The sequence below is a fragment of the Botrytis cinerea genome, chromosome 7, assembly GCF_000143535.2.
Source record: "Botrytis cinerea B05.10 chromosome 7, complete sequence".
Classification (NCBI taxonomy): domain Eukaryota; kingdom Fungi; phylum Ascomycota; class Leotiomycetes; order Helotiales; family Sclerotiniaceae; genus Botrytis; species Botrytis cinerea.
Genome location: NC_037316.1, coordinates 1153473 through 1173337, shown reverse-complemented (window position 1 = coordinate 1173337; position 19865 = coordinate 1153473). Strand labels below are relative to the sequence as shown.

Genomic DNA, 19865 nt, shown 5'->3' with positions numbered 1-19865 from the left:
GAGGCGGGTGTATCATGGTGGCGTTTGGAGTTGAGCGTTTGCGAGGATGCAGCGCTGGGGTTCAATTTCTTTGATGCTTCCTTATCAGGAACATATATATATATATATACAAAAATATGTCTCTATCTGACAGTATATTATAGGAAAGATGTGCATGAATTAAAAGATTTATATACCGGTGTCCACCCAAAATTTCCCTATTAACACAGTCTAAACTCCTCGTAAATATTCATTTTCCCCTTCCTTTGCCCTTCCCAGCATTACCACTATTCATATCTTCCTTACTCTTCCTTTCGCCAAACCCCTTCATCTCGCTCATTCTCCTGGTGCGAACCCTCTGCAGAACCCTTGGTAACTCCTCTTCCATATCCTTCTTCTGTTTTTCCAACTCCGATTTATCCATCATTACAGTCTTGACTCCCGTACCAGGCCTTGCAGTATCAGGTCGTGCATTAGTGGCATTCCCAGGGCTAGGCCCAAAGATTTTCTCTTTCGTACTACTAAATGTCGGTCTCCTCTTTCTAGTCGATATCATCTGTGGTTGAGCTTCCTCCACAGTTCCATCAGCTGGTATCATTTCCGATTCTACCGTGTCAGGTCTTTGAATCTTATCTACCCACTCCCTATAACTACCTCTCGTCAATAGTCCGCTCCTAAACTCATTTGCCCCCACCAATAACTTGACAAGATCAATAAGTTCTTCTAAGTACTCGATGACTTCGATTTGACCAGCAGAGGCAGCATTCCAAGATAGGAATTTTTGTCGGACGAATCTCTTAACCATCGAGACTTCAATTTCTGACCGTTCGTGAGAAGACTCTTTGACATGGCCTGAAGAGGAAATAACGACTTCTCGGACACGGTTTATCATGCGCAGATGGGCAAGACGAGCAGATGGTAAGAATTGAGGAAGAGGAAGTTTTGTCGTGAGCGCCTCGTGAGTGGCGAAAAGAATCAGTGTTATAGATCCAGCAACATTGCGCCGATAGGGGTAAACTTGAGCATTGAGTTCTTCAAGAACACCAGATCCATATTCGTGACGTAAGATAAGCATATTCTCCATACGATCTACAATAGCGTGTAATACGTAAAGAATTTCGCTGTAGATCAGAGCATGAGGTGCGAAAGAACCTTTGAGACGTGGCTCATTGGCGCAGAATGGAAGGAAGGTTTCTGCAGCTGCTAATGCGGCTTCGGCCTTTCCCTTGGCGATAGAAAAGCGCGAAATGACAGCTGGAGAATGTACATTGACGTTGTTAATTTCAGTTTCGATACCATATGCTAGGCAGGCTTCCATTTCTGTGATTTGTCGTATGGAACAGGCGAGAGATTCGACAAGACGATCACGTGCTTTGACTGGAAATAGTGCAACTTCTACGATGAGAGCCACAACACCACCGATGAAGAAGGCGATCAGTCGTTTCAAGAAATTCTCTGTAGCTGAACCAGGAACGGTATGATCTTCAGTCGCAAGAACTACAATCGACATTGAGATGATTGTGACCATTCCCGCTTTGATGTATTTAGACCCGAGTTGTATGTAAGTGGATGGAATGATGCCAATAACAATCATCACCACAGCTACTATTCTGTTGCCCCCGCGGGCCTGAAAAGCGGCATACCCCCATACACAACCTATCGTTGTACCGACAGCTCGCAACATAAAAGTCATAACAGAGGTTCCAATGGCAACTTCTGTGATGAGAACCAGTTGCAGAGCAGCCCAAAGGCCTCTGTTCAAAGAATACCAAGTGTTCCACTGAACAAGAAAAGCCGGCCAAGTTACAAGAAAGACGGCAACAGTCAACTTGAAAGCGTATGAGATGTCATCGCTACCAACCAAGTATTCAATCACATCGGCCAACCCATTTCGCAGTCGGAACATGCGCGTTCCCTTTTTCTTTCGCTTTACAGTTTTATCGGTAGCTTTAGACGATGGTGTTGGAGGTTCCTTTTTCGGCGTTGCTGACTCCACATCCTTCTTCGCGAGTAGTGTTTCTCCACTATCAATACTTGCAGCATCACCCTCATCATTGTCCTTCTTCTTGCCTGTTCTTGCATCTTTTCGTGCACTGTCTGGTAAGGCTAACATGTCAGCTTCACCACCGGACTGAAGCCACTTTCTCCAATTGATTTGTGGAAGATAAATTCTTTTTCGGTCATGTCGCTCCTGTCGTCTTTCGACCAGAACCCGAGAATGTCTAAGCATCCCAAGTGTATGCAAGGCGGCTTGTCGAAGATTCAGCAGGAACGAGGAAATCAGGAACGTCTCCATTCGAGGCATCAAGTCAACTTGCGGCCCACCAAGATCGTGTAGCACGGCAGCATTTTCTAATGCCGAGGCTGAAGTTCTATCAAAATCCGCAATCGCATCAACCAGAATATCGACTCGAATATCAATCTCTTCAAGTCGAATACCAGTGGGTGCTCGAGTGCCTGACGGTAGTTTGGGGACATCGTAGCAATAAGCGAGAGAGGAAGAAACGACATCAACACTTCTATCAATGTTTTCTTGAAGATTTGACAATGGTTTCGCAATACGTTGCACAAGATACTTCAACAAGTCAATATCGCCATACTCGATTTCTTTCCTCGGCTTAATCAACTCCAGATTGTCCATCTCCTTCTCAATCAATGACTTGACCTTTTTTCTGTCCTTTCTTCTCTTCTTCTTTTGCTTGCGCCTTTCTTTTTTAGAGGGTTTCTTCTCATCTGAACTTGAGTCATCGTTTGTGTCCATGTCTGTCACTGCTCGTGATGAGTCCTCTGTGTCTGGATTCTCGATTCCAGCATCCTCAGCTACTGATTTGAGCTGCTCTCCATTCTTAGTTTCTACCTCTTTCTTGTCATCGTCGTCACCCATTAATGCATACTTGCTTTCACAGGCACAAATAAGAGCAATGGTGTTAGCCACAAGTTTCTTCATTTCAATATCACTGATGGGTTTCACGTCTCTTGGTGGTATAACCGCCCAAGCAAGCTCAAAATTACATTCTTGCTGGGCTGCCTTGCATCCTGCTAATTTAGCACGTAGTTTGGCCTTCTTATCGGTCAGTGATTTCAGCTTCACTGGTTGCGGACCTTTGTCGATGTCTGTTGGAGGCGGTTGCGGAGTTTCTTCAGTCTTGTAGAACAGAGAAAGTATTCTTTGCCTCAAAGTCAAGTGATTGATGTTAGACTTCTCGGGAAGCCTTTCGGCGAGAGTCGGAGGTCTATCAAGGTCTGCGCCATTTCCGCTTCCAGAGGCACTTATGATGTTTTCTAATTTAGTATCTGTGATTGCAATTTCAGAGCCTTCGGCGCTGGCAATGAAGTAGCGCCCAGCATCCCGCAAAGCTCCAACAGTTTCGCCAAGGGTCTCAATAGTGGTGATTCCCAGAAAGCTACTAGAGAACTCCGGGAAAACAAGAGTATTCACAGCAAGCAGGACAGCAATAGCAGTTACGATTGGGTAAACAAGCTGGGTGACTGCGAGCGTCGTGACTGCCGTGGCTGTACTAGTCATACTCACGACGCACACTATAACTAGGAGTAGCACCATAAGAAATAGGCGTGGTGTGTGTGACCTTAGGACTCCATGGAAGAACAGCGCTATAGCAAGAAATATGCCTCGAATAGTGAATGCTGCTTGAGGATTACTGTCATATATGAGGCTCGACAAATATAACGCGAGCATGGACCAAGCCACGCCAAGCATTGTTCCTGAGAGAGCCAGTATCAGAGCTTCAGCCATCATTCCGAAGCGTCTCCCTGGATGTCCAAAGACAGAGGTCATTGGCGCAAGGTATGCGGCTTTCCCAAATACTGCTACCACCTGCGGGATGATCGCAAGAATAATACAGATTGTAGTCGCTAGAGTATTTTTCAGCATTCGCTGCCACAAATTGTTCGTCTGCATGTTGGTCCATATTGCTCTCGCCCTCCTCTCCGCCCATTCCTCCCATCTGCTGGGACTCCATATCGACTTCCCCATTGTGTGTATATTGTATGTGTGTTTCGGCGCATGAAGGACTTGATCGATCTTACCATGTGTGCATGGGCAAGGTCCCAAATATTCAATGGTACCGGCAGAGGCCTAGATTGGACGTGAGGTAGGTTTCGAATGTTAGAATCGTGTTGGCCGTGTATCGTGAAGCATTACATGAACATAAGGAAAAAGAAAGATCGAGACTTGTACGCCATTAAACTTCAATTGAAAGCATTGTCAGAGGGAACATCAAGTATATTTATAGTGTGAAGTTGATTAAAAGAAAAGGAAATAGAAAAGACATTGAGAAAAGAAAAATTGAGGCGCGATGGGAATTTCTTTCCAAAGAATGAGAATGCCCAACCTCGAGCCAACCAGTGACGGCCCAATTTTTGATCAACAATGATTAATTTGCACACAGGGGGTGATTGGCCGCCCGTACCGATCTGTACAGAGTACGCGCTGGACACAGCAATGCACTAATTCACAACCCCCAGCACGCCCCAGCCCAGCTAAAAGTGTGCCCCGCACAACGTAATCTACGTCCTGGGCAATAAGCAATGACAGACAACGTAACTACATGCCTACTTTCTGAACATCAAGACAATAAACAGTCGATATTCATCACCATGGCGCCTTCTTCCACGGTAATTGTGAGTGCTCATACTTTTACGCTCTATTACATGTAAATACTATGTCGTATATGCACATGCTAACCCCTTCAAAGTCTAAACTCAAGGTCCAACTGAAGCTCTCGATTGCGCGGCTTCGTATGGTACAACAGAAAGATGAAGCGGTTTCGAAACAACAGCGTAGAGCAATGGCTCAGCTTCTAGAGACCGGGAAAATAGAATCTGCAAAGATTCGAGTCGAGAATATTATTCGTTCAGATATCACTACCGAACTCCATGAAATACTCGAGCTCTATTGCGAGCTTCTCCTTGCGCGAACTGGACTCATGGAATCGTCGGTTTGCGATGCGGGTTTAGAAGAAGCTGTCAAGAGCTTAATATATGCTGCGCCTAGAACAGAGATCAAGGAGTTGCAACAAGTGCGCGCTCTATTGTGCGAAAAGTACGGAAAGGAGTTTGCGTTACAAGCGATGGAGAATAGTGATGAAAAGGTCTCGGAGAAAGTGTTAAAGAAGCTGTCGGTCACCCCACCAGCTCAGGAATTAGTGAATGGATATTTGGAGGAGATTGCTAGAACATATGGGGTTGATTGGCCAAAGAGACCAAGGGAAGATCTTGGACAAGCCCCAGAATTTGTGGATGATGACGATGACGACGAGAATCCAAGTGGTGGGCAGGCACAAAAGAACCTAGAGGCGCCGCTAGTAGCGAACGGGAAAGCCGACGAAGAGAGAGAGGAGTTGAGCAAAGCTACTCCACCAAAGAATTTTGGCCCCTCGAGTCCACTTAGGGTTAATCCACCAAGTCCCCGTACAGACAATCTGCATCCCAGGGTCCGCGGAGCTCTAGATTTGAAGCCAACAAAGAAGATGCAAGCTGCGGCCGCGCCAAAAGCTGGCATTCAGAGCAAGGGTCCAGTTGGAGGTACGATACCGGATGTGGATGAGTTGGCGGCGAGATTTGCCGCATTGAAGAAATAAGTAAGGTCATAGATTAATGCAATGGCGGTCGAATCGGGAGTTGTGGGGCATATTAAAGCAGGTATAGGGTTTTATTTTCATTTGGCGTCAATCTATACCACTATTCGGATGCTGTGTGATTTATCCAGGGTCACGATTATGACCACTGCAGGGCAGTATTCAATCATAGAAATCTTCATCCATTGACAACCTAGTCTTCCAAGTTCTTTCTGAAGTAATCTACCTAGACCTTACTTCTCCCATACGTTCCTACGACGTCGAAGCCCTATCGAACTTCATTTTCCTTAGGCATCTCTTTTTTTCTGGTGAAAGTCATGTAATAAGGGCTTGATATTTCCATCATACTCACTCTTCCTCATCCACTCGCCCACCGACTTGATCCTTCCCGGCAAAATTTCATCCATCAAAGCCCAATCCTTTCTTACCTTGCCACTCTTCCAGAATCTCCAGAACCCACCAAAATTCTCCCTATAAGTTCGCAACGTTCCTTCATCCCCGGGAGCACTATGCCCAAACTTCGCATCTGGATCTGGGAAGAGGCCAAGTTCAAACCAGCCATCAACCGTCACATCTCTATATACCGCTTTCTTCCCGGTTGCTTCATTAAAAGCGGCTGGAATATCAGCCCAAACAACTTCCTGGGAAGCAACATGGAGGTTAAGTCCATTGCTGCGATTGGGATGATCAAACACCCATCTGGCATATTTCCCAAAGTCTTCTAAAGCAATCAACGGCGCACTTCCTTTTGGGCCCAACGGCGCAACAAAAGCCAAAGTCTCGGGGTCGTCCTTATCAGGATGAGGAGCTAAAAGCTCATTCAACATCTCCATATACAAACAACTAGTCAAAACACTCCACTTCATCTTCTCCTTATCCTGCACACTAATCCAATCCGCAACCTTAGCTTTCGCATCCATATGACCATCTCTATAATCATTATCAAAATCAGAGATCTTAAGCGAATACTCAAGACTGGAGTACAAGAAGTGTTGCAATTTGTGTGTGCGTGCGATTTCGTAATAACGGATGCCCCAATAGATTTCACCTTTTTCACCAATGGCGCCACCATTGGTGTTGATGAAGGCATGGGTACATCCAGAGAAGAATCTATGGAGGTCATGCTCGGAGTAGATATCTCCTTCGACAATAGTCACCCCTGGAAGCCGTGCCAGTTCTTGCGCGTGTGGAGAGTCGGCACGTCGAGTTACGAGGCGAATGTTGTAGGCGCCATCTTGAGCTAGTTCTGAGGGAGTGTTAGTTGATGTTTGGGGGTGTATATTGGTCTTATTAGTACTTGCCTTTAACTACGGGCATGCCTTGGACGCCTGTGCCTCCAATGATGAGAACAAGGGGTTTTGTAGAAGCCATTCTGTTGTTTTCCTAGAAGTTGTGGAGTTGAATTGTTATTGCGATTATCGAAATATATCAGACTAAATGAATTTAGTTTCCCGATCTTGATCTGTATAAATTCCATCCAAAAAATTTATCTCCACAAAAACCATCAACATATATACCTTTCTCTATATCACTAATCATGTTCGATGCCTCCCACCTTCTCGACACAAATGGCTAATCGCCCACGCGTCGATTATTGCATCATCTGCATGCCACTTATAAATCCACAGGGTATTTATTAATCATTTACACCTTACTCACATTCCCATTCTCTCTTCCCCGCGCAATATCTTCATCCAGAGCGCCACAATCGAGGTTCCGATTTAAGCGAGCCCTCCAGGAGCCGATGTTGAGAAATGAATAGTAATCATGCAACAAAAGAAAACGCTTACTCCGCAACAAGCATAGAGGCTTTAGCGGTATTAATACAGTAGTTTTGGATTATTGGATGAGATGGTTTCGGTGCCGTGAAAGACTGGAAATGTACGGATGCTTTTTTGGACGATTAGTCGGTTGCTGTCAGACTTTTTCTAATTGCCAGGATGCAAGTCTGGGAATGAATGTAGGTTGTGATTATAAAGTTTGGGGACTTTTGTACGTAGAGGAGTCAAATATCTACTCGATTGGCCATGTGAGTACTAATCAAGAACAATCAAAAGTTCTTAGATATCCGGAAACGATTTCCAAAATCATCAAATACGTCACGAAATTGTAACATTACTTTATGCTCTATATCTACCATTTCACTTGTATTCGAATAAGAGAAACATCACACATTACTCCAATTGCTTATGCTTCAACTCTTACATCTAAAAAATCTGACACATAACACCGTTTGACTCTACAGATACTCCTATCACATCCTACACGATGTCCAGCCAATCAGCAGAAAAGATAGCAAGTATCATTGAGCGTAATTTGCAAGTGAAACTACTTCCAGAAGTCTAGACATATATTAACAACTTAATCTACAGAAACTACTCCAAGACCGTACATGTTCAACCACCACTACTCAGTGTTGGAATAGAGAAGAACAAATCCCTTGGAAGACGTGGCACTGTTCTCGGTAATACTTCTACACCCAACCAAGCCAAGATCGAAAATCTGTCTAATCCAACTCACAGTTTCATGCGCCGATCCTCGTATTACTCCTGAGAAGTTCCTTGGTTTGGAATTTGCTGGTGTTGTCTTCCCTTGACACTTTCTGAACATTGTAAAGCTAATCTACTCTATAGAAGCAGCCATTATCCGTAATGCAGGAGGACGCGCTCGTCCTGCTCTGCCCAGCCTTCTCGCTCTTGACACTCTAGGCAATACAGGCACGATCTTTGTGATTCATCATACAGACTGCGGGATGTCCCATTATTCAGAATCTGAATTCCAGGATAGATCAAAGACAAAGCACCCCGAGATTGATCTCCATGGAGAGGAATTTGGTGCTATAGTAGAGTTAGTATTTCCTATTTCAGATTCTTGTAAATGAATCGGATGCAATGAGGTTATGATATTAATGAAGAGCCTTAACTGAAAGAACATTAGGCCCGAGAAAACAGTAAAGCAAGATGTGGAGTATCTGAGATCGTTTGAGAGTTGGGGAAAGGCGGATGTGGAAATTGTGGGATTGGTCTTGGACACGTTCTCTGGAGTTGTGAAGAGAGTGATCTGAGTCAATAGTCGGGAAATAGACTGACCTGGTAGTTTCCTGTCAGTGGAATGACTTATTTGAGAGTCGGAAACAGATCTTGTTATATACTTATTCATTCCAACAATTCTGGGCTAAATTGAAGTACAACTTCCATAAGTGCGATGTAACCTCTGAATACAAAATTCTACTTTTATTATTGTTAGGTTTCTGCTTCCAAAGTACGAGACTGGCATGCCACACTACGTATCGTTCCAGCTGCACCCATTCCAATTAGAGCCGGGCATACACATCAGATCTTACCACTAATAATAAATAGATAATTATACATTCCGCCCTCGAGCTCCTGTTATATATGACATTAAACATCGATGTAACATTATTACAGGCGATTGTCCCAATGAGAGAGATACAGTATCTGTATTCGTGCCTGATTCGAGAGTGCAGAATATTTTCTTCATATCACTGAAGTGAATAATGGCAAACACGCTCCTTATTTCATATTCAAATCTTCTAAACGCTTCAAATTAACGTAAAGATTGATAGATAGTTTTTACTTATTGCTTCAACAACTTGGATACTGGTACGAGCCATCTTGATCTGAGTAAGTCTATCTATCTAGTTGTCATTGCCCAACGAATTTTACTATGATAGACTGGCTCCCTATCCTCGTTCTAGAATATGAGCCCACTATCCCATCCACTCAACATTCACTCATTACCCACTTTTGCAAAATTACACACCCAGCCTATACTTCCATCCCATCTCATCTCATCTTCCCTCCATCATTCACTTCACCAGCCCCACTTCACGTCATCCACAAAAAAAAAAAACAGAAACAGCAAAAGAAAATAGCAAAAGTTCAATCACTCGACCTAATCTTTCTTTCAAAGTCCACAGTACAAGTGAACATAGTAGTTGCGCTAGTTAAAGGATGCTACCATGAACACTATATGAGGGTCCCGAATAATCTCGCTAGTTAAAGCGATCATATTACTTGCACTAGTAAAGTGGACTTCGGACACCTAATCTTGTCTCTCAAGACGAGCAGTACACTGTACCACTGCGCCACAAGTGAGTGACGTTTTCGGATAGTGGGATGTATAGATTTGGAGTTATATCTTGGTGTTGGTCTGGTTGGTAGGGAGATGGTTAATCATGCTTCTAGTCATGGGAGATCCTTTGCATGGTATCTTGTTTCATTAATCTATGCATTAATATTCGCCCCGACAGTTTTAATTCTTTCTCTCGTTGTATTACTATCATTTGTGTCAAGTTAGCTATGCGACCGAGATTGTTTATCTTGCAAGATCATGGCTATAATATACTATCATATATAACTAATATTTTCATGATCTAAAATTCTATTTCTGAGTGAAGGTTTCGAGAACTTCCTCTTCCCAGGGTCAAATGCATTGCTCAGTAGGGCTGCGCTGATTGTAATCTTCCGTCTATCTCAGTATCTGACTCAAGCTTAAGGTCATGATTGTAGCATAAAAGATACAAGGTGATCAGCCAGAAGAATGCAGTAGATGGTGATGGATTGATGATGATATATCAAATTAGCGAGTGGCGCACTTAGTAGTCGATAGATATTAATCCACTTTGAATCTTGAATAGTCTTAACAGGAGAAATTGTTGCCACACTCCATCTACAGCACAAGACGTAGACTTTAATCTCGTTCACCAACCACCTTCTCCATATCATCTGCATTGAAGTGTCGTTCCAACAGAGCATTTAAAACGTGATTAATACTCCACCCAAGCCCCAGGCATCCCCCTCTCTGGATGATCAACTATTTCCCAGAAATGCCGGAAGCTTTCGTAATAGTCCCGACACGGTTCGCTGCAAGAATAATATAATTTCCAATCGTCAATAGCTGGTCCATAGACAAAGCTTATGAGATGTACCCACTCCCAAGACGTCTCACCTTTCCTACCAACACAATTTTTTTCAGGGGGCAACGAATGCCATTCACTGTCACTCTTTATGAAATTATCATGCTCTAATTTGCCGTATTTCAGTAAATCAATACCGGAGTTGTATAGTATCTCAAGCCAAAGGCGCACAGAAACTGCACGTATCTCTAATAGGGGTGACTCAGGGGCGGCAAGCCAACGACTGCTAACCAACAAAGGATACAAAAACCACGCTCGGTAAATTTCTGACCCCGCGGTAACGAGGCGCTTTAACCATTGGATTGATGTAGCGAATTCAGTCTTTGAAAATCGATCACTCGTTCCAAATCCTGGTCTCCCAGCTCTTGGCTGAGTTGAGTCGGAATACATATACGACTCTTCATTTTCTTCCAACCAGTCCATTATGTTACGACTGATACAATGAAGCTCAATAAGTAAAAAATTACAATCAATCCCCATCGGATGACGTCGGATAGTCATTCTGCAAGCCTCGCTCAGCTGGTCTTTGTGAAGCATTAGTGATACAATTTCAGCTGTGCTATCAAGCACTCTAACGGTTCTGTAACAAATTTTCAGTGCGAACATCATCCTCTCCTCGAAGCTCCATTCTTTGAATGTCGGGTCAATATGACGAAGCAGCCAAGCTAGACCGTCATATTCATAAAGTACCCGTATATCTTCTAATGGATTATGAATTTCAGTGATTGGATACAATAGTTGCAGCACATTGATCATGGAGGAAAATGGATTCCACTCTACCATGAAATGGTTGATACTATACGACAACGCAGACCTACGACAACTAGTTATTTAAATATGTCTAAGCTATGAAGGCCAGAGTACATACGTCGCGAAAGAGTCATTCGGATCTGCTCCTTGATTAAGTAGAAGACGGCACATATCAATATCTCCCGTCGAGCTAGCTAGCTATGCAAATCAGACTGTTACAGTTCTTGACAAAAAGAAGTGAGATGTTTACATACATCAAGTAATGTCTCGCCGCTGAATAATCTATCAAAGGGGGTTGCCTTTTTGTTCTGCAATAGTACTTGGAGTCCAGATAGATCCCCTTTACGTACACATTCCCAAGTCGACGATTGTCTATCGACTGTATAATATTGTCGGAAGTTGAATGTCCACCCTGAAGGTGCTTGATACCCAGAGAAGTCCCAAGTATAGTTCGGGGATGAAAACCACTGAGGAATTCTGAACTTCCTATGAAAGTATTTAGCCTCCTTATCAAGCTTATTTCGTGTCCTATTTCTCGTAGGTCTCTTCTTTTGAAAATCATAGACCACGGTATCGCGTGATCTAAGCATGGTCCTAGACATGACATCGGCAGAACGTGTAATGGAAACTTTCAGCTCCTCGAATTCTTGCAGCTGGCGATTCGCATTACTTTGAACTGCTTCTATCTGAAGCTTATGATATTCCATCTGGAGTGCGTCCGAGTATGTCTGCCGAGAAAGCATGAGCATGTATTGCGCATCTCTTAACCGATTCCGAAATTTCTCGAGCGTATCTTTTTTCAAAACCACTTTCGCGCTACCAATCTTGCGTCGTTTGGAGATAGCCCCGTTCAGATCCTTCACCGTCGTATTGAGGATATCTGTTCCACGACGACAAAGCTCTAAGCACCTTGTGGCCGTAGCTGAAGGAATCGACGGCATATTTGAATCAGATGTTTGAATATCGGAAAGAATCAAACTCAACGTCTCGAGTTCTTCGAGGGTATATTGGATATCTTCAGGCGCTTCTTTGACCTCATCCCAGAATTGTTTCAATTTTCTAATGCCGTCCATCAGCTGGAGCCCTAACGAGGCTACGCCCATGCCACTGGCAATGACCCCAATTTCTGCCATGGTTATGATGTATAAAGACAAGATCTGTTCCGAAGTTCGTGAAATAATTATGTTCTGCACGAAAACATATATGAGATGGATTCAAATCAATTGAGAGAATGAAAAGAAATTTCAAGGACGAGCCCAAAGTCTGCGTCGTTTCGCGACGTGGAACTCAAAGTAAGCACAGCCGCATCAACAGAGTACCTGGCCAATCCTAACTACAGGACTCTATGCGACAGTGTTTCAATGCCTGCAATTGGAATCGAAAAGAAACGACTCTTTCCACAACTGAATAAATAGCCTAAATTTGAATTACAGCCCATCGAATTCATGATAACACCAGATAAAGCCGCCACCAAAATTCTCGTAATGTCAAAGTGATATGCTCTTGGCATGCGGCAAGGCAGGAAATGATTTTTTAAAACACACCCTCAGCGAATGTAGAGATTGTCTATGAACAGAAGGTATCATAATGTATCGTCCACATGTACAGTTATCCCGTAGCCAAATTCTATATCATATCCTCAAATTTTGACCGAATAGGACTTGCCCTCTTCCTCCTCAGCTCTAGCTCCCTTCTTGCCTTCACTTCAGTTGCCCTTCTTTGACCCAGCGACCTTTGTCTCTTAATCCTCAAAGCAGTCGGTGCAGCAGGACGTGGAGAGCGTAAAAGCGACGTTCTATTTGCTACATCCCTTGCTGTCTCCTTGAACTTGATTAATCGTAATTTTCTTACACCTGGTCCTTTATGCTCCACGCTGTTTGCTGCTGTCTGTGCCGGTCGCGAATAATACTTCACGGTGCCTATCATAGCTTCAGCTTTTAGTTCTGCCTTGCTCGCTCTCCTCCGGGCTAGGAAAGATGCTCTCATCGCATCCCGCTCTTTTCTTTCACTCTCCATCGCTCTCAGGTTTTGTTTCCTTCGCTCCCAACGAGTCCTCAATGTTCTCTTTCGCTCCAAACGACCAGCTAACATGGCTCGCCCACGTGCTTGATATTTAAGTCGTTCTTCAATTCTTCGCGCCTTCCTATCCTTTTCTTTCTGTCTTCGTGCCAATTTTTCCTCCTTAAACATCGATTTTAGACTGTCCTCACGCGCATTGATTTTACTTTGCCGTTCAAGAACATGGTCGAAAGATTTGCCTTCCTTTTTCAAGGTTTCAATCTCTCGTTTGTCTTCGTTCAATCTCCAGTTCCTATCTTTCCTCATCTCCTTGCCCCTGTGGATTACAAATTCATGAGTTCCTTCCATCTTAATGACATTATCCCTAGCAAGTAACACCAATTGCTCTTGTTGACGCGATGCATTTTTCCCTACAACCCATACAAGCTCTCTTCCATTACTCCAAGGCTTTATATTAATCCGAGCACTACTAGGCAATTGGCTTTGAATGACTTGGGGGTGTAGAGCCAGGCCACCAGGCATTTCCATCATCTTTTGAAACATCTCATCTTCGCTGAACTTGAGGTTTTTTGAGAAATGTATGTGAAACTCTGCATTGTAATCGCGAGTCTCTAAGAAGTAGTAAGCTTTTGCCAACATCACGCTCAGGTTATCGCCCGTAACATCCTTTGTCAAATTTATAAGTTTCGCATTGCCGCGACCTCCTTTAGTTTTCATTGCTTTCCCGGGCTTTGGTACCATGAATGATTTTCGTTTGATCAAAATATATTCGCCAAGATTTGTTGCTCCCAGATCACCAATACGTTTAGCTATCCCCTTTAGTTCATGACGCTCTCCCCTTGAGATGTTTTGGAACCCAGTTCTAGGCACCAGCATCCAGCTTGTCCCTTCTCCTGGATCCAACAATGATTCTTCCCTATTACACAGGTAGCCTTTCATCACATCACCAATCGACATTACGCCGATAAACTTGTGTGGTTTGCTGTAAGGCTTTTTATCCGCTTCTACCCATAATATAATCTTCTGTGATTGATAATCCGTTTGAGAAAAGAGTGATGTCTTAACATAATCCAGAATCTTATGATTATCAGCTTGCAATTTTCCATGTCTTGTCCTTTCCGCGATTCGTGACAACATAATATGGCGACATTGTTGTGGAGGGCGAAGTAGGATGGAACGGCGCAACGAATTCGTAGATGACTGCTGTGTTACTAGGTGGCACAACGGGCGGACTGAGGTATTGGATATCTTCTCATCGAGATAACGTAATAGAGGGCGCGATGGAATGAATTTAGTAGTACTCATGACTATGAGATGGCTGATGGTGTATGAATTCTAAAGGATTTGAAGTTCATGTGGAATTATTTTAAACCGTTAATATTTTACACCGCCTTCTATTGTGAGATGAAGTGCGTTGACCGCTCATGTGACTAGTCTGACACATTTGTTTTGTTGCACATCTTATTTTTTTTCTGTCTTTCTCTCGTTCAGATTGCTAAGAATTGTTATTATTCTCCTCCCTGCCTGTAACTCATTGATTACCTAATTAATCAACTCCTAGCAAGTAAATTTACATATTTATCGGTCTAACCTAATTAGCACTCGTCTCGGTTGTGTCAATCTCAACCCTTAACGTCTCGGCTTCGATTACTGATCATATAAAGACACAGAAACAGAACCTCCGAAGCGGATTAATGCCTTGCAACTATTTCCTATTTAGAATGATTCTACAATGGATTTCTAAGCTTGACGACATAAAGGTGTATATTGGAAAATGGTTTCTCAGCAGGAATACTAATCACCATTCTCAGACTTAGTAACGTGGCCGGTTTCGACATACTGGGTGCTTTGTGTGGAGCCCTCGAGAAGGGGATTAGGTATATATATATGTATGTAGGTTCATCATGTAGAACAGTCCCTTTCAATCAAAGTTCCAATCATATATCAAGAGTATATAAGGATACAAAACGTCAAAAGAAGTAGTTCACTTCATTGCCTGTTATTTCTATAAGTCAATCAGTCATTTATACAACAGTAATTCTATTTATCCTACTTCAAAATGGCAATTCCATCCTCAAACAACAAGACAGTCCTTATAACCGGCATCAATGGCTATATAGCCAGTGTCCTAGGTCTGCATCTCCTTCAAGCCGGCTATTCTGTTCGCGGCACCACTCGTCGTGTCTCTAGTGCGGAACCATTGCTCAAAGGTCCTTATGCACCTTACATTGACCGAGTAAAGATATATGAAGTACCTGATATGACAATTTCTGGTGCTTTCGATGAAGCTGTTCAAGGTTAGTCTCAATCTCCTCATTCTCCTTACTCCCCTCACTCTCAACGGGTGGTCTGAGTTGAAGTGAATTGGACTAACCAATATACCAGGCGTCGATGGAATCTTCCACACTGCATCTCCCATAGACATGAAGCTTGACACCTACGCCCAAGTTGTCACTCCAGCCGTAGAAGGCACCAAAACCGCTCTCTTTTCCGCCCTAAAAGCCGGACCCCAACTCAAAGCTGTAGTGATAACCTCCTCCATCATCGCCGTCTTCAATCCCCGCACCGACGACTACACCTTCACCGAAAGCGACTTTGCCTCCGTCTTCCTCGCCCAAGCCCAAGAAGATCTCAAAGAAAGCCGTCCTACCCGCGCCGGAGTCCTCTACGGCGCCTCCAAAACCGCCGCTGAAGAAGCCGTCTGGAAATTCCGCACTGAGCGTTCCCCCTCCTTCGCAATCGCAACCATTAACCCCGCCTACGTCCTCGGACCCCCAGCATACCTCCCCGAAACAGGCGAGAAACTAAACGACACCCTCCAACCCATCTACAAAATCCTTACCGGCGCCACCAAAACCATCCCTGCTGACGCCGGCAGCAGCAGTACCGTAGACGTGCGCGATGTAGCGGACATGCATATCTGGGCGTACGAACACCCCGAAAAATCAGACGGGGAGCGCTACATCGCGTGTTCGGGCCCAGGTCCCGCACAGGGACAGGCTGATATCCTGCGGGAGTATTTCAAGGAGAAGGGGGATGAGGAAGCTCTTGCGAAGATCGTGGTTGGGACTCCCGGGAAAGATTATGTAGGATATAATAAGGAAACAGAAAAGGTAGAGAGTGTGGAATGGCTTCCGGGGGGAGTGCATATAAGTGGAGAGAAGGCAGAGAGGGAAATGGGATTCAAATATAGGAACTTTAAGGAGAGTTCGATTGAAACGGCGGAGGCGTTAAAACCTTTGCTTTAAGGGGAATTGGAGAGAAGATTTTCGACATATACAGTTACTTCATGTACTTTTAGACAACCGCTTACAAAACAAACCAAACCAATAAAAATGATTCTCAGAACAACAAAATGCAAATTCCGAATTCCAAAGTCCACACTCCATCAGAAGAAACCCCACGCGTGCCTCTCACATGATCTAGCTCCTACACCACCTAATCCTCCAAACACAATACAACACACCACGCACTCCATCGCCAAGCCCCCATCCCAATACATACCTCAGGATAGATAGACGCGGTCCTCGCATGCCAACCCAATAGATGCAATGTCATGAAATCCTTCCGCAGTATGTGAGCGCTTAGTGTGATCCTTTGACCTTTGCTTGTACGTATACATCGATTTTATGAAGTGTGTTGATGGATGGATGGATGGATAGATGTACGGAGATACAGAGCGAGAAAGAAATGATTGTGAGATAGGAGAATTTGGGGATTGATTGGTTGTTTATGTTATGGTTATAGTTATGGTATTGTTATGGTAATAGTGTGTATAATATATGGAAATAATAGACTCGATGGATGTAATTATTATCTACTAAATAATATAACATTCCACATATATGTAAAAATCTCGACTCCCCCCCCCCCCCCCCCCCTCCAAAAAAAAGTCCACATCCCACAAAAACCCCAAAGCTATTCGAGAATCCAGAACAATCAAATCCCAATACGCGTGATACGCTCTGGGTCTCTCGCAAGGTGTTACGGTGTCATATATACGTTACTTCCGACCTGATCTGGTTGAGTATGCGGACTCATGGACATACAACGATGAGAGATGTGGCCTAGCCTATGTAATGACCGACTTGTCCAACAGTGAAGACAAAGGGAATATCCATACATAAACTCACTGCGCAGATTCCTCTTCAGCATATGAAAATTTCATCGATTCTTGTTACCATTGATGTATCCACACCCTTGACGACGATACTTGAATTCTGTTTTCCTCTCGCCTCTTTCGAGGATCGTGTGGAACTTAGCTCGTACTGTGAAATATTTCGTTCGGAAAACTACCTGATGAGACTTCATAGGGTGTTTCTATTTTTCTTTATTGGCAATGCTTTTGCGGCTGCGATAATGGAAAGGGCGAAAAAGACGGAGTGTTCGTTATCGGCCTCTTCATGTTCCACTGAGAAGACTTCATCTACTGGTTCTTCTTCCACTACTTCACCTACTTCTTCTTCCACTTCTTCCGCCAGCACAATCCAAACAACCGGAACCCTCGCCGCCGATTTCGCCGCCTCTGCCACTGCCGCCACCGCAACTTGCGGAGCTGGTTTCCTCCCCGAAGCCGCTACCAACCTAGCGCGCAAAATTCTTCAAGCCAACACAACCAGTATCTGCGCTACCATATCTCCCGGATGGCCCTGTTTCGGGGTCGGTATGGCGAACCAAGATAGCATGACCGCTCTGTATGGTGCTTTTCGTCCCCCTGACTATTACGGTACTCTAGCCTTTCTATGCAATTTGAGCGAGGTGCCCATGACGACTGCGGGGCTGGATATCAATGTCCTGGACGATTTGATCTATGTGAAGCACTGTGCGAATTATACGCCGGCGGCGCTGATGAGCCCGGGAGAGTGGATTTATGGGTATCTGGACTGGAACACAGTGCAGACGGTGGGACAGAGTAGTGAGTTGTGTACTCATGTCATGAGTCAGGTTGTGGCCTATCCTGATCATATGCCTTGATTGAGAATTGGGGGGTTTGTTGCATGTTTGTTTGTTGGTTGGTTGTTTCTGTGTTAGCTTGTATTTTAGGATATAATAGCAATTTGTTTCTTTGAACCCTATATGCTTTCCGGGCGCGAGTTATCGAATAAGTCAATTTGGAGTCACTTAAACTGACAGTCGACAGAATGAATAGTAGACAGCTATTTATTGAAGCCACGAATTGTTTCCTCGCCTTCGTGGATCCTGAGCGCGTGCCCAACCAACATTTGATGTTCAATGCAAACATGCAAATTACCTACGTGGAGCAAGAATTCGGTCGCAACGGACGAAACATCGTTAGGTGTATGGCTTGATTCAGAAGTCAGACGGAAAGTAAACTCTTCAAAAGATGCTCGTTTTAATGGCCTCGGAATAATCGAGATGGATAAGTTGATTTTCCATACTTATGCGGGAGAGTATTTTCACGATGGTGTATCCAGTCGGACTGATACACTGATACACACATACCCACAAAAGATCCTTCGCGGGGCACCGAAATCCTTATCAGTTGAGATTCCAGAACTGTGCTCGCTATACTCTACTCCACTCCACACGCCACCAGGGTTTCACGGAAATGATGGAAAGATTTTTATTTTGGCTCGCAGCGATATGGGAAAGAGAAGCATGTCCACATTAGGGTACGAGAGCATGCAAACCCTAAGGAAGGATGAAATGAAATCGTATAATTGGTTGGGCACAGGAAAGTCGAAATGAAGACGGGAATGAGATACCCTCTTAGGCGTGGGTGGATCCCACAAGATGTGACGCATTGTGCTTCAGTAGCTAGTAATTAGCTAGAATCCCCCCACCTCATCCCATGTCTTACTGGATCTGGCCCCTTCCAATGTAACTGGTGATAGGCACAAGAGAGATTTCCTCATTCTTCAACTCTTGACACAGGACAGATAATAAGTAAAAGAAGATAGGTGATAGATGAAAAGTTGGTACAGATGATATGTGAGTCACTGCATCTTATATATCTCCAAAGGCACGTTGTTCTCCTTTTCATGCATCTTCGTCATCAGCAGGTGTTTTGGGACAGCCAGTCAGCCAGTCAGCCAGTCGTGGAAACAGGGACTGGAGCTGGAGCCGGCACTGGCACTTTTCGTATGATTCATCAGGGCGATAAGAATCACATGCAAAAAGGAAAAAAGGAAAAAGCAAAGGCAAAAGCAGTGAGAGCAATGGACAATTAGAGACACCCACGCAAGCAAGCGAGCGAGTCTGCATGAGAGGTATCCGTAATGACTAGGGAACGACTGGGTCGAAATATGTATGTGCTAGGGAGTAGTAGATATTTTCGCGATGTCTCTGTTTCTAGTAGAATGTAGTCAGTGCTAGGTCGGGCGTGAAAGACCACGATTCTGCCAATAATTGGTATAGCAGTGAGGACTGGCGTGAATCATGAATCATGGGTGACGGATGAACAATGAACAATGAACAATGAAGATATAAATGATAAAATACAAGTGGTTATATGCCTAGATAGGCATATTCACCAGGTCCGGAGCATGCTGTATGGACTGGGTTAGATGGGATTCCGTAGCAATGTAACTGTAGTCTGTAATAATTCTGTAATCAGCCGT

At 44.1% G+C, this 19865-nt stretch overlaps 8 protein-coding genes across 9 annotated transcripts; 4 read left to right on the top strand and 4 right to left on the bottom strand.

Annotated features, from left to right (window-relative positions):
* Positions 1-31: 31 nt before the first annotated feature.
* Positions 32-4353, bottom strand: BCIN_07g03250 (hypothetical protein). The gene has a single exon (XM_001558540.2). The coding sequence runs from the start codon at positions 3971-3973 to the stop codon at positions 230-232; it is 3744 nt and encodes a 1247-aa protein (XP_001558590.2). The 5' UTR covers positions 3974-4353; the 3' UTR covers positions 32-229.
* Positions 4354-4431: 78 nt separating this feature from the next.
* Bcist1 lies at positions 4432-5767 on the top strand. Its single transcript, XM_001558542.2, has 2 exons — positions 4432-4620; positions 4695-5767. Exons 1-2 carry the CDS (start codon positions 4528-4530, stop codon positions 5577-5579), a joined length of 978 nt encoding a protein of 325 aa, XP_001558592.2. The 5' UTR covers positions 4432-4527; the 3' UTR covers positions 5580-5767.
* A 69-nt stretch (positions 5768-5836) lies between these two features.
* On the bottom strand, positions 5837-7079 carry BCIN_07g03230 (hypothetical protein). 2 transcript variants are annotated; one of them, XM_024693975.1, is made up of 2 exons: positions 6878-7079; positions 5837-6822 (listed from the first exon to the last, which is right to left on the bottom strand). In XM_024693975.1, exons 1-2 carry the CDS (start codon positions 6945-6947, stop codon positions 5864-5866), a joined length of 1029 nt encoding a protein of 342 aa, XP_024549764.1. In that variant the 5' UTR covers positions 6948-7079; the 3' UTR covers positions 5837-5863. The 2 variants fall into 2 exon arrangements, with proteins under 2 accessions (XP_024549764.1, XP_001558594.2); XM_001558544.2 differs by having other exon boundaries at positions 5837-7079.
* A 573-nt stretch (positions 7080-7652) lies between these two features.
* BCIN_07g03220 (hypothetical protein) lies at positions 7653-8772 on the top strand. The gene is made up of 6 exons (XM_024693974.1): positions 7653-7685; positions 7822-7898; positions 7962-8040; positions 8099-8155; positions 8210-8423; positions 8514-8772. The coding sequence occupies exons 2-6, from the start codon at positions 7845-7847 to the stop codon at positions 8638-8640; spliced, it is 531 nt and encodes a 176-aa protein (XP_024549763.1). The 5' UTR covers positions 7653-7685; positions 7822-7844; the 3' UTR covers positions 8641-8772.
* A 1239-nt stretch (positions 8773-10011) lies between these two features.
* BCIN_07g03210 (hypothetical protein) lies at positions 10012-12529 on the bottom strand. Its single transcript, XM_024693973.1, has 3 exons — positions 11520-12529; positions 11384-11463; positions 10012-11329 (listed from the first exon to the last, which is right to left on the bottom strand). Exons 1-3 carry the CDS (start codon positions 12396-12398, stop codon positions 10366-10368), a joined length of 1923 nt encoding a protein of 640 aa, XP_024549762.1. The 5' UTR covers positions 12399-12529; the 3' UTR covers positions 10012-10365.
* A 90-nt stretch (positions 12530-12619) lies between these two features.
* BCIN_07g03200 (hypothetical protein) lies at positions 12620-14637 on the bottom strand. Its single transcript, XM_001558547.2, has one exon. It carries the CDS (start codon positions 14587-14589, stop codon positions 12892-12894), a length of 1698 nt encoding a protein of 565 aa, XP_001558597.2. The 5' UTR covers positions 14590-14637; the 3' UTR covers positions 12620-12891.
* Positions 14638-14783: 146 nt separating this feature from the next.
* On the top strand, positions 14784-16665 carry BCIN_07g03190 (hypothetical protein). The gene is made up of 2 exons (XM_001558548.2): positions 14784-15581; positions 15670-16665. The coding sequence occupies exons 1-2, from the start codon at positions 15344-15346 to the stop codon at positions 16530-16532; spliced, it is 1101 nt and encodes a 366-aa protein (XP_001558598.1). The 5' UTR covers positions 14784-15343; the 3' UTR covers positions 16533-16665.
* A 511-nt stretch (positions 16666-17176) lies between these two features.
* BCIN_07g03180 (hypothetical protein) lies at positions 17177-19204 on the top strand. Its single transcript, XM_024693972.1, has one exon. It carries the CDS (start codon positions 17440-17442, stop codon positions 18256-18258), a length of 819 nt encoding a protein of 272 aa, XP_024549761.1. The 5' UTR covers positions 17177-17439; the 3' UTR covers positions 18259-19204.
* The last annotated feature ends 661 nt before the right edge of the window (positions 19205-19865 follow it).

What these genes read in the sequence shown, in the direction of transcription:
- BCIN_07g03250 (XM_001558540.2), bottom strand. Translation starts at nt 3,973, where the DNA reads ATGGGGAAGTCGATATGGAGTCCCAGCAGATGGGAGGAATGGGCGGAG.
- Bcist1 (XM_001558542.2), top strand. Translation starts at nt 4,528, where the DNA reads ATGACAGACAACGTAACTACATGCCTACTTTCTGAACATCAAGACAAT. An exon ending in CGCCTTCTTCCACGGTAATT is followed by an intron (nt 4,621 to 4,694) that starts GTGAGTGCTCAT and finishes ACCCCTTCAAAG; the next exon opens with TCTAAACTCAAGGTCCAACT.
- BCIN_07g03230 (XM_024693975.1), bottom strand. Translation starts at nt 6,947, where the DNA reads ATGGCTTCTACAAAACCCCTTGTTCTCATCATTGGAGGCACAGGCGTC. An exon ending in AGGCATGCCCGTAGTTAAAG is followed by an intron (nt 6,823 to 6,877) that starts GCAAGTACTAAT and finishes ACACTCCCTCAG; the next exon opens with AACTAGCTCAAGATGGCGCC.
- BCIN_07g03220 (XM_024693974.1), top strand. Translation starts at nt 7,845, where the DNA reads ATGTCCAGCCAATCAGCAGAAAAGATAGCAAGTATCATTGAGCGTAAT. An exon ending in TCATTGAGCGTAATTTGCAA is followed by an intron (nt 7,899 to 7,961) that starts GTGAAACTACTT and finishes AACTACTCCAAG; the next exon opens with ACCGTACATGTTCAACCACC. An exon ending in GAATTTGGTGCTATAGTAGA is followed by an intron (nt 8,424 to 8,513) that starts GTTAGTATTTCC and finishes AAAGAACATTAG; the next exon opens with GCCCGAGAAAACAGTAAAGC.
- BCIN_07g03210 (XM_024693973.1), bottom strand. Translation starts at nt 12,398, where the DNA reads ATGGCAGAAATTGGGGTCATTGCCAGTGGCATGGGCGTAGCCTCGTTA. An exon ending in GCGGCGAGACATTACTTGAT is followed by an intron (nt 11,464 to 11,519) that starts GTATGTAAACAT and finishes TGATTTGCATAG; the next exon opens with CTAGCTAGCTCGACGGGAGA. An exon ending in CCGAATGACTCTTTCGCGAC is followed by an intron (nt 11,330 to 11,383) that starts GTATGTACTCTG and finishes TAGTTGTCGTAG; the next exon opens with GTCTGCGTTGTCGTATAGTA.
- BCIN_07g03200 (XM_001558547.2), bottom strand. Translation starts at nt 14,589, where the DNA reads ATGAGTACTACTAAATTCATTCCATCGCGCCCTCTATTACGTTATCTC.
- BCIN_07g03190 (XM_001558548.2), top strand. Translation starts at nt 15,344, where the DNA reads ATGGCAATTCCATCCTCAAACAACAAGACAGTCCTTATAACCGGCATC. An exon ending in TTTCGATGAAGCTGTTCAAG is followed by an intron (nt 15,582 to 15,669) that starts GTTAGTCTCAAT and finishes CCAATATACCAG; the next exon opens with GCGTCGATGGAATCTTCCAC.
- BCIN_07g03180 (XM_024693972.1), top strand. Translation starts at nt 17,440, where the DNA reads ATGAAAATTTCATCGATTCTTGTTACCATTGATGTATCCACACCCTTG.